Source organism: Amyelois transitella, chromosome 29, assembly GCF_032362555.1.
Source record: "Amyelois transitella isolate CPQ chromosome 29, ilAmyTran1.1, whole genome shotgun sequence".
In the NCBI taxonomy this organism is placed as follows: Eukaryota; Metazoa; Arthropoda; class Insecta; order Lepidoptera; family Pyralidae; genus Amyelois; species Amyelois transitella.
This window is the reverse complement of record NC_083532.1, coordinates 4,772,279-4,786,499: the sequence shown is the minus strand read 5'-3', so window position 1 is coordinate 4,786,499 and position 14,221 is coordinate 4,772,279. Positions and strand designations below refer to the sequence as shown.

General features: G+C 34.5%; 2 protein-coding genes across 3 annotated transcripts in view; one reads left to right on the top strand and one right to left on the bottom strand.

Moving 5' to 3' along the window:
- Positions 1-1,715, bottom strand: part of LOC106138566 (uncharacterized) — a 69,051-nt gene extending 67,336 nt beyond the window's left edge. For both annotated transcript variants that reach the window (XR_009657475.1, XM_060952691.1), the window contains exon 1: positions 1,494-1,715. Coding sequence is in view for 1 of the 2 variants with exons in the window: in XM_060952691.1 (XP_060808674.1) it covers positions 1,494-1,498 (5 nt within the window). In the remaining variant the exon portion in view is untranslated. The remainder of the gene's footprint in view (positions 1-1,493) is intronic.
- The window catches only part of LOC106138583 (uncharacterized transmembrane protein DDB_G0289901), a 429,961-nt gene that overhangs the window by 258,970 nt on the left and 156,770 nt on the right, over positions 1-14,221 (top strand). The window lies entirely within an intron of this gene.

Below are 14,221 nucleotides of genomic sequence, written 5' to 3'. Positions count from 1 at the left end.
TTAGCCTCGACGTAAGTTCGAAACTTGTGTTACGAGATACTAACTCAACGATACTATATTCTGTAATTAAATATAAAATTACATCGGCAATTTTATAAAAAAAAATTGAAAAAAAATGTCCCACTAATCACTGAAATCGTGGTTCATCCAGTTTGCTTGTCATCGCTAGACGGCAGATGGGGTTCGCATCCGGATACACTATTATTCCATATTGTACGTGTCTGTACATAACTCGTACTTTTGTTAAGTCGGTTAACTTTACATCCATGAAGAATTAAGACCAAACTAGTTATCGCCCGCTATTTTGTTCGACTTAATCTGTATATAGACTAGACATACATACATACATACAATGACGTCTATATCCCTTGCGGGGTAGACAGAGCCAACAGTGGTTTTAAAAAGACTGATAGGTCATGTTCAGCTGTTAGGCTTAATGATAGAATTGAATAGATTCAAATACTGAAAGGTTGCAAGCCCATCGCCTGAAAGAATTCCAAGTTTACAAGCCTACTCCCTTAGTCGCCTTCTACGTACGACATCCCTAGGAGAGGAAAGAACGGCTATTTTTTTCTATTTATACTGTACTTAATCCAGAGATAATACCTACCGTACCTAATAAAGATATAATGACAAATCCTTACCATATCCTGGCATACAAAATTAAAGGTCGTCCACAAAATGTTTGTAATACCTACTTGTTTAGTTTGAAACATTTGAACTATGCCCACTAACAGAAAGTGTGGGGGGGAAATACCAACATGATGTCCAGCGTAATACATACCGCATGAAAAGTGTACATATACATACCTACCTATAATTCATATACGTACGGTAATGTTACTTGCGGGGTAGACAGTCTCATGTATCAACTGTAACTCATTGTATTTAAAACACATATTCTGCATTATGTTTATTAATTTTGAGTTATGAACGTGGATGAAGCAAAAGTATGCAGAGATTGTGGCTAATGGAAAGATGTAGTCTCTGCCTACCCATCCGGGAAAAAATGATTTTGTGTATGTATGTATGTGTATTCTGGATAAAAAGCTACTTAGGTGGGTACCTACCATTGTATGTGATAATGATCACGAAAATGGTAGAACTCTTTGTTTTGATCGAGATTTATACGAGTAACACTGATAATATTATCAAACAATAACACAAAATTGGTGGAAAGTATTAGTACCTACTTACCTACTTAAATTATTGAAAAATTTTGAATTCGGTAAGTACCTACTGAGTAAGAAAAAATCCGGTCATACTATTAGTTAATAACATTAATATCATTTAAATATATTGAAAATCCAAAAAAAGATTTGAAACCATAGATTTTAAGAATACAAAAAAAAAACACAAAAATAATTACAGGCCTTGGACGTACGACCCTGAATTGCGGCCAAAATTAAAAAGCCAACACGCTCTATATTAAATACAATAATTCTTCCCGCTAATCCTTAATTAGTGAACAGGAAAATACTTATTAAACTCACCTCATTTTCCTTAAAACATAACTGCACCACACCGAAAATTTGCACTAACTAAAATCCGCCATTTTTGCTATTAAATTTAAAAATAGAATATGAATACACGCGCGAAATTTTAGAGGGACAAATTGTAACATCGTCACAGGTTTGAGTTAAAACTGATGTTAGATGTTTTGGATTTATTTTTTCCAATATTTATTATTAAAAAAACGACCTAAACGGCCGACGTCTGAAAATGTACTGATAGACTGAATTTGAATGAAGTGAAGTGAGCATTGAATTGAATGACAGACAAAAATAGTTAGGGAGGAATTGGCCTCGACATAATGTAGCGAAAAAGCGCTGTATTTTTAACTTTTGAGCGATAGCGATACCTTTATTTTTTATATTTTGTTACGCGTGTGATATATATTTAAACATTATCGTACAAAACGTAACGATAGCCAAAAGAATAGTGAACAATAGAAAATAAATGACAACATCTGTAGGAATAAAAAAATATAATATATGTAGCTAATATCGTTCATGATTTGTATCAGTTTATTTGACTCGTGTTCTCAAAATTTGTATACTCAAATGACATAATTACAGTTCCTAAACAGGTATTTTTTCACCTGGACCTTATGCCATGCGAAATAATTTGGAAATTTAGGATATCTTGCTCCTGATGATTTAAGTTAACTTTTTACAATAAAACAAAATATACCACGGATTCTTCTTTTAGCCAATAAGCTTTCGACAAAGGTTTGCTTAACAAACACTATCTTCAATTATTTTTCTTTAATTTTATATAAAACTTCATGACGAAATATGTATAAACAGTGGACTTTACGCTCAGGGCTTTTTATATTAGCTGACATAAATTACCACCGTAATCGTGGTTTTCAGTCTTATGAGTATTGGCTCTGTAAGGGACAAAGACGTGACAAGCATGTACATACATAATTATATACTGAGGTAAGCGAGTGTTAATAAAATGCGCTTGACAGCTTAACGCTTGAAGCGCTGAATTGCGTGCGTTCATAGTGGGGAGCGCGTAAGAAATTGACCAATGGCGTTAGAGCGTTCACTGATTCAAATAGTTCACGCTCACACGATAATGGCGGCCAATGGCTCTGAAACTGAATGAACTCTGTACAGTCAACGACATTAAAAGTATACATGGCTGTGGATAATATTTTTTTTTTAATATATAGATATCTCTATAAAAAAAAAAATTAAAGACATACCAACACACAGCCCTAATCGCCGGATTTAGTGAGAAAAGTATGAAGCATTTGCATTTAGGTTCCTTACATTCCCACGGGAATGGGAATTAACGGACTTTTTTATTATACGGCCGCTCTAGCTCTTTCGCCGTGACTTGTTCCCAGTTGCACCCTCTACCACTAAGCTTCCGGACCCGGGGTCCGCTTTCCTACTTCTCTCTAAACGGGTACTAACTACATCTGACATTATGCCCTAAAAATATTATCAATAGCTTTTATTTTCATAAATACTTAGTTGTATGTCTTAATAGAGCTGTTTCACAATATAAAAACTAAATATTAAAAATCGTGGAAGCTCATAACTCAAGATGCCATTTTACGTCGTAACAAGTGAAGAATTACCGATGGAAAAAAAAACTTTTTTTTTATCAACAAATTGCTTTTTCGTTCGGGGAGCGCTCGGAATACTTTCGTACATCAAAAACAAAGACATACTTTCATTAAAGAGACAATGTGTGCGAATTTCAGATTTCTGTTGAAATTGTGAAATTATCATGGCGTTTTCTGTGATTTAGTACTTACTTACTTACATTTTTGGTTTAATGTTTTTTTTATTGTATTTAGTTTTACTAATGGTAATGGTATAAAAAGTAATGATGACATTATTCATTTTTAATGATCAGAGCTAGTCAATTTAATTAATTTTAAATGAATAGAATTTTGTGAATTTTGTTATTTAAACAAATTTTAATTTTTTTTGATATTTGGAAGAACGAGAATTCACAATTTACAAGAACAAAAATTTAAAAAAACTATAGCAATGTGATGTCCTTTTTTATTGAAAATGTGTCCTTTTTTATTGATGATGTGATTGATTGATTATGTAATTCATAGTAAGGATTTTTAAAACATGAATGGTAATAAGTACCCGTTTTACAATTTCAATAATATGTTATATTATTTTTGGATATTTTTTTCAAAATCCAATCAAAACGTCCAACAATGCTGTCGTCAAAACAAAAAATAGTAGTTTAAAAAAAACTAAAAAACTACGCTTTATTGCTAATCAAACTAAAAAATAGAAAATAAAATTTAAAGACAAAGGAATTATAAAACAGTAGTAGCAAGTCGAACAATCGGTTATAGTCAATTACCTCCGATTAAAATTATAACAAAATTAAATTTATAAACAAAACAATTGAAATCTGAGTAAAAAGCGTGGGGTGCCTGATGTAGTAAATATTAAAATCATTCTATTAGCATATATTTATGACAAGAGAGTTATGAAAATGAAGTAAAATGCACCCCACGCTTTTTACTCTGATTTAAATTGTTTTGTTTATAAATTTAATTTTGTTATAATTTTAATCGGAGGTAATTGACTATAACCGATTGTTCGACTTGCTACTACTGTTTTATAATTCCTTTGTCTTTAAATTTTATTTTCTATTTTTTAGTTTGATTAGCAATAAAGCGTAGTTTTTTAGTTTTTTTTAAACTACTATTTATTTTCTATTTTTTAGTTTGATTAGCAATAAAACGCCTAGTTTTTTAGTTTTTTTATACAATTATTTTTTGGTAGAAGTGTTAACTTCCTACTACTTCTACTACGCTGTATAACTATCTTACTAGAAATGACTTTCGCAACCATGCGCCCATCGCCGGAGGTTTTCACAACTAACTTTCTTAAAGTTATATGTGGCCTGATTGGATTAAATCTCATAATATTCTCATCATCATGATTCTTTTTTAGGCGATGGGCTAGCAACCTGTCACTATTTGAATCTCAATTCTATCTTAAAGCCCAATAGCTGAAGGTGGCCTATCAGTCTTTACAAGACTGTTGGCTCTGTCTACCCCGCAAGGGATATAGACGTGATTATATGTATGCATGTATGTATGATGATTGTTAAACCCAGTTGAAAAGAATTTTATAGTGATAAATCACTGTTAATAATATTTTTGACTATCCAGCAAACATAACAATTTTCGATTGTGGCCTTGCCAGGAATCAAACCACAAGATTAAGAGGCAGATTGATACAGGAACAAAAATATTTCAAACATACCTCCACTGCCTTTACAACCAGGAACGCAACAATGTTTATCTGAAGACATCGTGGCACTTTTGTAGTAAAATCTGTCTTTCACAAAAATAAACACAAACTTGGGACTCCTATCTCAAATAATCAGGTACTTTTTACAGGAGTCCTATCTCAAAATATCTGCACAACACAGTGAACACAGTCAGAGTCCAATCAAGATGATAAAATCACACGAATATCCGGAAGAACAAAGCTCGACTCAACGGAAGATTCCAAACTCCAAATAACGACAAGTTATCAGCACAAAACAAAGTGCAAATAGGTAAATACACAGGCACCGGTAAAAAAACAGAAAGAAAGTTTACAGGTGTTAGAATCGAATTCAAAACTTACTGCAAAACTTATTTTACATAAATAAACAAACTGTCACTCATTTTCCAAGCGAGTATTACAGTGTTGCTATTATAAATATGCAAAAGTTACATAATGTTAATTCAAGAATCGCATTAATATGTTAAATACGTATTAAATATCGCAAAGTTCTGTAGGTAGTAACTTTATTCTTGTATTGTTGTAAATTTAGTTGTTCAATTTTCATTTATTACTTTTGTTTTATTACTTATATATTTTTTATTGTTTTAAAATATTCTACTAATTCTACTATTGTTTCTAATGGTAATTCTAAATGGAGCGATGCGATGAAATAAAAAAGCCTCAGGTTAATAGTAACATTATATGGAAATATATTACATCTCTTTTTGGACTCCTTATACGTCAGAACTTCTTGGTTTCTTGTATGGAGATTACTGGCACTGGTGCTATCTCTGTCTCTCTTACTCTCATACGAAGGATCTAAAAATGAATTTATTAATCCTGGCAGTTTTAATAAGGATAATGAGAAACTCTTATCAAAATATTGCATTGTCATCGGTCCTTGATACGTGTGCAAAGTTTCAAGTTGATCAGACGTTTAGAAATCAGTGAAAATTAAGCTCAAAGATTCCGTTACATACATACATACATACATACATACATACATACAACCCAAGCTAATAAAAGCGTAGTAAAAAAAAAGAAAAAAAAAACTTAGCGAACTCTCACGAAGTTACCCGGACAACGGAACACACTTAGACATTGACAAGAAAAGTATTTTTTTTATCAACCCGAAGGCACAAAACTTTAACGCAACTCTTTTCTCGAAATTTTATTGGGGTTTAAAAAAAAATAAGACGAAAGTACAAAAAAAATTATAAAAAATAAAACAGAGTAAGTTCATAAACCTGGTTGCGAGTGGTTTTTGGCATTTTAGAATAGAACCACTCCATCTCTTTCCCATGGATGTCGTAAAAAGCGACTAAGGGATAGGCTTAAAAACTTGGGATTCTTTTTTTAGGCGAGGCTAGCAACTATTTAAATCTCAATTTTATTGTAAAGCCATACAGCTGAACGTGGCTTATCAGTCTTTTCAAGACTGTTGGCTTGTAAGCCTATCCCTTAGTCGTCTTTTACGACATCCATGGCAAAGAGATGGAGTGGTCATATTCTTTTTTGTATTGGTGCCGGGAACCACACGGCACACTTTGAGTGGTGTTGGTGGTGGTATAGTGCAATCAGTCCGCCCTAGTTTCTTAAAAGCAATGGCGACTATTTTTTCCCGTATTGTCGCGTTGGAAATTTCAGTGTAATGCAAATAGTATGTCGGCGGGAGAGCGAGTCTGTAATTACGCCCTTGGGGAGAATCATGCGTAGTGGTGTGCGCTATGTGACGGGAATAGCGATTAATGTTCACATCTGTACTGATATTATAAAGCTGAAGAGTTTGTTCGTTTGTTTGAACTCCCAAATCTCAGGAACTACTGGTTCGAATTGAAAAATTCTTTTTGTGTTGAATAGACCATTTGTCGAGGAAGGCTTTAGGCTATATAACATCACGCTGCAACTTTTAGGAGCGAAGAAATAATGTAAAATGTGAAAAAAAAAACGGGGAAAATTATTCATCCTTGAGGGCTTCAATGATGCCCAAAATAACTATTCCACGCGGACGATGTCGCGGGCACAGCTAGTTCATTGATATTATCACGTCTTTATAACATGTATAGACAGAACCAGCAGTCTTGAAAGACAGAGAGGCCACGATCAGCTGTCAGACTTAATAACAGAATTTAAATTCGAATTGTGACAGGTTGCTAGCCCATTGCTTGGTCGGAATGGGAAGACCTAGACGAACGTTACTTGATCAAATTAAGGACGTCCTGGTAAAGGGTCAGGTCAAAAGTACCCGAAATGATGAAGCAAAGGAAGTATGCAGAGATCTTGGCAAGTGAAAAGAGGTAGGCTCTGCCTACCCCTCCGGGAAAGAGGCGTGTATGTATGTATGTATATATAGACAGAGCCAGCAGTCTTGAAAGACAGACAGGCCACGTTCAGCTATCAGGCTTAATAACAGAATTTAAATTCGAATAGTGACAGGTCGCTAGCCCATCGCCTAAAAAGAAGAATCCCAATTTGCCTATCCCTCAGTCGTCTTTTACGATATCCAGCATTCTGCCATAAACCCAATTCCCCGCTACATCTTATCACAATGGCGTGGCCCTAACACACCGACCTACATCCCCTCACAATGGATATGATCTCTTAAAGCCTCTCTCTGTTCCAACAAAATGTGTTGATGCGCCTTTACGTCTAATAAGGGCGACGTGTGAACGCGACTTTATCATTTCAATTAGAAATAATGCTTTTAATTAATAAGATAATACGCTGTGTTTACCTTTTAAGCTGTGTGGTTTGTGTTTTTGTGCCGTGCGGTTCCTGGAACCAATAGAAAAATAATAGGACCACTTTTCCCCATAATGTCGTAAAAGGCGACTAAGGGATAGGAATATAAACTTGGGATTCTTTTCTTAGGCGACGTGTTATCAACTTGTCGCTTTATATGAATCTCAATTCTATCTATCTTCTAGCAAGCCAAACAGCTGAATGTGGCCTATCAGTATTTTCAAGACTGTTGGCTCTGTTTACCCCGCAAGGGATATATAGACGTGATTATATGAATGTATGTATTATCTATTAACTTACTTGATACGTACGATGTTTCGCTTGAAGTGAAAATAAAAATATACATATACTTAGTCACGTCTATATTGCTTGCGGGGAACCAGGGTCAGTTGGTTTTTCAGACTCAAAAAGGCTGAAAAACCAAGTTCAGCTGTACGGCTTATTGATGTTTATTTTTAGATTATGACAGGTTGATAGTTTATAGCTTTACAGTAGAATCCCAAGTTTGAACATTGTGTCTGTTTTTCATGTCAAACCCACTAAAACGATCTCCATGAAATCTTGCATACGTATTGTCTACAATTCTCCTAAGGGAAACAATCACAAAAATATACTTTATACTAGTATATTTTCATAGATAATAGACTGTATGTAATTTTTCAATTCGAACCAGTAGTTCCTGAGATTAGCGCGTTCAAACAAACAAACTCTTCAGCTTTATAATATTAGTATAGATTCTATCCGTGCGAAGGCGGGGCGGTTCGCTAGTGAGATTGTAAATCCTTACATTGAATAAGGAACTCATTAATTCATTCAAAACGAATGCTAGCTAAATGTAAACCTGAACAAATGGAGTACCTCAGACGGAAATATCTTTCTTCAAGTCCATTGTATTTACAGAGTTCTGAATAACAAATGAATACTAAAGAATTTATTTTTTTCCTATTTTTTTTCTTACATATTTTCAACAGAGAAATGGGAAACAATGTTATTTTACTGAGCTCAGTATGCATGAAAAGAGTTATTAATTATGAAATAAGTTGAAAGAAGTAAAAGTTAGTGGGAAACATTGCTTATTTTGTAGTTAAATAAATACATACAGTGACCGGATAAGGAACAGCGTGATAAAGGAATGTTGTGATGTGAAAGAAGATGGAATAGAAAAGGGTATGCTAAGATGGTTTGGTCATGTGGAGAGGACGAATGAAAGTTAATTGACTAAGCAGATATACATAGACATTATGGATGGAAAGGTCGGAGAGGGAAGACCTAGACGAATGTACCTTGATCAAATTAAGGACGTCCTGGCAAAGGGTCAGGTCAAAAGTACCCGAAACCGCCTAGCTTGCATAAAGAGAGTTATGAACATGGATGAAGCGAAAGAAGTATGCAGAGATCGTGGCAAGTGGAAAGATGTAGTCTCTGCCTGGAAGGTATCGTGATTTATTACACCAAAAAAAAACATAGAAACTGCTGTAATATTCATTTAATGATAATTATTTATATCTATGACAAAAAGGATTTGTTAACTGGCCGGCTGCAGAGAAAAACAAAATGGCCGCCAAGGAGATTTCATTACAGGTAAAGTTACTCTTAATCTGACTTTTAAAGGGAGTATATTAAAAATGTCGGCTTTTCATACGTAATTAATGTTTTTAAATTCATTGTGATAAATGTGAAATGAGAGATTAAGATTAATAAGATCTTTGTACATATCTCAGTATTAAGGATATTCGAGGTTTGCCTTGTTATTATATATGTAGGTATACTATTACTATTAATATTATAAAGCTGAAGAGTTTGTTTGTTTGAACACGCTAATCTCAGGAACTACTGGTTCGAATTGAACTTTCTTTTTGCGTTGAATAGACCATTTATCGAGGAAGGCTATAGGCTAAATAACATCACGCTGCAACTATAAAGAGCAAAGAAATAATGGAAAAACTCATCCTTGAGGGCTTCAATGATGCCCAAAATAACTATTCCACGCGGAGGAAGTCGCGGACACAGCTAGTTTTATCATAAACAGAAAACTTAATTAAAATGAACTCAAATTAAAGCTAAAACTAAAAAAGAAAGAAAAAAAGATTATTACAAACTAAAATTGAAAAAACTTTATCTTTATTAATAAAAAAATAAAAGTTAAAAGTACGTGATGAAAAGGCCGTGTTACGTGTGTGTGCAAAAATAGGTACAAATTTTGCGAGATAACATTTTGAAAACTTCAGTATAACTATTTTTTAGCTTTCGCAGCATTGCCGTGTGGTTCCCGGCACCAATAAAAAAATAGGACCACTCCAACTCGTTCCCATCGATGTCGTAAAATCGACTGAATTAGGGAAAGGCTTAAAAACTTGGGATTCTTCTTGTGGTGATGGGCTAGCAACCTGTCATTCCCGTCAGGGATATATGAATGAATAAATGTGTTACGGCCTCTGTGGCACAGCGGTAATACGCTTGCCTGTGACATCGGAGGTCCCGGGTTCGAATACCGGTCAGGGCATGATGAGAAACGAACTTTCTCTGATTGGTCTGAGTCTCGGATGATTATCTATCTCAGTATTTATTATAAAATATAGTATCGTTGAGTTAGTATCTCGTAAAACAAGTTTCGAACTTACTTCGAGGCAAACTCAATCTGTGTAATTTGTCCCGTATAGGTATATTTTTTTATTTAATTATTGAATGTGCCGTGTGGCTCCCGGCACCAATACAAAAAAGAATAGGACCACTCCATATCTTTCCCATGGATATCGTAAAAGGCGACTAAGGGATAGGCTTACAAACTTGGGATTCTTTTTTAGGCGATGGGCTAGCAACCTGTCACTAGTTGAATCTCAATTCTATCGTTAAGCCAAATAGCTGAACGTGGCCATTCAGTCTTCAAGACTGTTGGCTCTGTCTACCCCGCAAGGGATATAGACGTGACGATATGTAAAAAAAAAATGGTTAAAATCTACCCCTATCCCCTAAAATGGGCAGTTACTTTTAAAACCTTCCTTACCATAATAATGTTTGCGTTAAAAGGTACACCCTCTATAGATAAGCCCTTCTAATTATTATAGGGCACTTTTGACAAAATAATGGGTCACATAAAGGGAGTATGACAAAATATATACATAAATATATATGTTTTTATCTGTTACGCGGTAGACAGAGCTAATATGATGTGATTGAGACTAAAATTAGATAAAACTTGTAAATTAAATATTAATTCTTTTGTAATCAACCTAATTGTTACAAGTAAGTAGTTTTAGTTTGTAGGTTATTTCTATATTGTGTCATCTATATACTAATATTATAAAGCTGAAGAGTTTGTTTGTTTGTTTCTTTGAACGCGCTAATCTCAGGAACTACTAGTTCGAATTGAAGAAATATTTTTGTGTTGAATAGACCATTAATCGAGGAAGGCTTTAGGCTATATAACATTACGCTCCAACTATAAGAAATAATGGAAAATATGAAAAAAAAAAACGGGGAATAAATTACTCTGTTTTTTTCCTTGACGGCTTCAATGATGCCCAAAATAACTGTTCCACGCGGACGAAGTCGTGGGCACAACATGTGTGTATGTATGTATGTTTATAATTTAAGCAACTTTTGCAAGCACTGTTCAATTATAGACTATCTCGGTCTGACATACATCGTTATACATTATAAATTTATTATTTATGGTTTCATGAAGATAAGAAATAATTAAGATAAAATATCGATTAAAACAAAGTGAGTTCAACTCTCAGTTGTAAATAATTAATTCGTTTATTGACGGTCTGATTTCATCAGAATGTTTCGTAAATAAATATGTATACAAACAAGTATTTTTCCTTTACGGGACAGACAGAGCCTTCAGTGTCAAAAAGACTGAAAGTTAATTTGTATGGCTTAATGATGGAATTGAGATTCAAATAGTGACAGGTTGCTAGCCCATCGCCTAAAAAATAACCCCAAGTTTGCTAGCCTATCCCTTAGTCGCCTTTTACGACATCCATGGGAAAGAGATGGAGTGGTCCTGTTCTTTTTTGTATTGGTGCCGGGAACCACACGGCACTTATGGCAAAGTGTGGTAAGATGATAAAAGCCTACCCTAACAGAATAATAAAACACAAAATGGTACCATATCCACTTCCGGTGCCAAATCCGAGAAAGTATGTGCCCAGTGGCAAACGATGGTTCCGGTGCAAAATGACGAGGGTACAGAATTGACTTACACTCAACCATTCTTAATATAGTTACAGTTATTAAGTGGTGTCCCAAAATAATGAATAAAAAATACAAGATAAGCCTATCTTTACACTTTCCTGTCGTGGGCCTACTAAAATAAATATACAAACAAGAATTTTTCCCTTAAAGGACAGAAAGAGCCTACAGCCTCGAAAAGACTGAAGGGCCACGTTCAGCAATTTGGCTTAATGATATAATTGAGATTCAAATAGTGACAGGTTGCTAGCCCATCGCCTAAAAAAAAACCGAGTTTATAAGCCTATCCGTTAGTCGCCTTTTACGACATCCATGGGAAAGAGATGGAGTGGTCCTATTCTTTTTTGTACTGGTGCCGGAAACCACACGGCAACGGCACGGAACAATATTTTTACCATGCTAACAGCTACACATTTGTACTTTCTATAGTTTATGTTTCCTGTTTAATAACAGTTAAATTCGGGATAATGGGGGGACCCTGGTAACGTTATATGTATGTCGATGATAAGGTAGGAATGTGTCGGTTTGCGGTTTGATTTTGGGTTGAATTTTTAAGCTAAATTAAAATCAGCATCCTTTGTTTCAAATGCCTATAAAAAGGAGAGTTATGCAATCCTTTTCACGTCATCTTTTTTTTTTTATATAAATGAACATTAAAGCCATCCAAATAAAAGTGGCATTCGACTAAATGCTGATTCAGTCTACCCCGAATGGGAAAAAGACGTGATATGTTTATGTATGTGACTAACTTTAGTTTATTTTTATATATAAATTTAAACTTTATAAATTCCCTCCAAAGTGCAATGCAAATAGTTCTCGTAAAACTATACGACGGGCAAGGCAAAAAACACAACTCCATGCAGCCTAGTCCACTCAAATATTACTAATTAGTACGATGTATGACCACTCACTGGCCTGCTGGACTCTGTGGTGTTTTTTTTTATTTCCATTTTTAAATAAATTAACCTTATTTTTTTTTATAAACAGCTTTGGTTTTGATTTGAGATGACCACGGTGACTCGGTAACTATGGATCATTGTAACATGATTCGAAACGTCCGAGATAAAGTAAAGTACCTACGTTACGTGCGCAATACTTGTATTATATACAAATACTTGTAGCAAACACAACGCGAAAGTTTAAAATTAGTTGTCTTTGTTTCTCTTTTTTTTTTATTTTCGCTGTCATAAAACTGACAGTTAACAGTCAACTGACAGTTTTATGACGGTTGCCTATAAAAATAGTAGACAGTAGTTTGTAAAAATGTATTAAACACTGAGGTTAGTGCAAATTAAAAATTTGTACTTACCATTATAACGCGGTACAGCATCTGTGGACAACGAAAACATAGATTGAGAACCAGTGCAATAAAAAACATACATACATACATTAGTCACGTTTATATACTTTGCGGGAAAGACAAAGCCGACAGTCTTGAAAAGTCTGATAGGCCACGTTCAGCTGTTTGGCTTAATGATAGAATTGAGATTCAAATACTGACAGGTTGCTAGACCATCGCCTGAAAGAAGAATTAATTTTGTAGATTTTGTTGAATTTGTTGTCTTTTGAAGATGGCGCTAAATTCGCGCGGGCGAAGTTGAGGGTAAAAACTAGTTACTAATATTCCGTGTTTTTGAAGCTGGTTGATAAAACAGTTCGCCACAAAGAGCGGTAACCGGCTGCGGTCGCTCAAATCCGGTTATAACCGGTACGAGCCGGACCGAACTCGATGGTACTTTGATGTCAACGTGCAATATTAAGTGCTCAGATGTAGTATATCCTACTAATATTATAAATGTGAAAGTTTGTGAGTATGTCAGGATATCAGTATGGATGTTTGTTACTCTTTCACGCAAAAACTACTGAACCGATTACGATGAAATTTGGTATGTAGGTAGCTGAAAATACAGAATAACATATAGGCTACTTTTTATCCCGGAGTTTCCGCGGGATTCATAGTGTTTCCATGCGGACGAAGTCGCGGGCGGCCTCTAGTATGAAAATATGTTTCAATTAACCAAACGCCCGCATAAATGTCATTTTTTTACCCGTTCACAAGTTTTGGCATAGCTTTTATCAAATTTTGTTTTCTTTCAGATGCTTAAGAAGCAAGAAGTCAAAAAAGAAAAAGCGATATACATATACGAAAATTCCGCCATGACGTTAAAAAGAGGCATTTAAATATTCAACCTGTTACCACTTGAATATCAATTCCATCATTATCCATACAGCTGAACGTGAACTTTTAGTCTTTTCAAGACTATTGGCTCTGTCTACCCCGCAAAAGATACAGACGTTACTATATGCAAAAAAATAACATACAAAATTCCAATAGCTTCTTACTTCACAAGGTGAAATAAAAATATATTGCTTATTTTTTTTTTTTCATGCGATCTTTAAGCGTAGTTACAATTAAAATATTTGCTAAATAATTCTTCACTTCACTTTTGATTATTTGCATCCAGGTTACACTTCTGTATTCTCGTTATTTTGATATCTCTCTCGTTGAA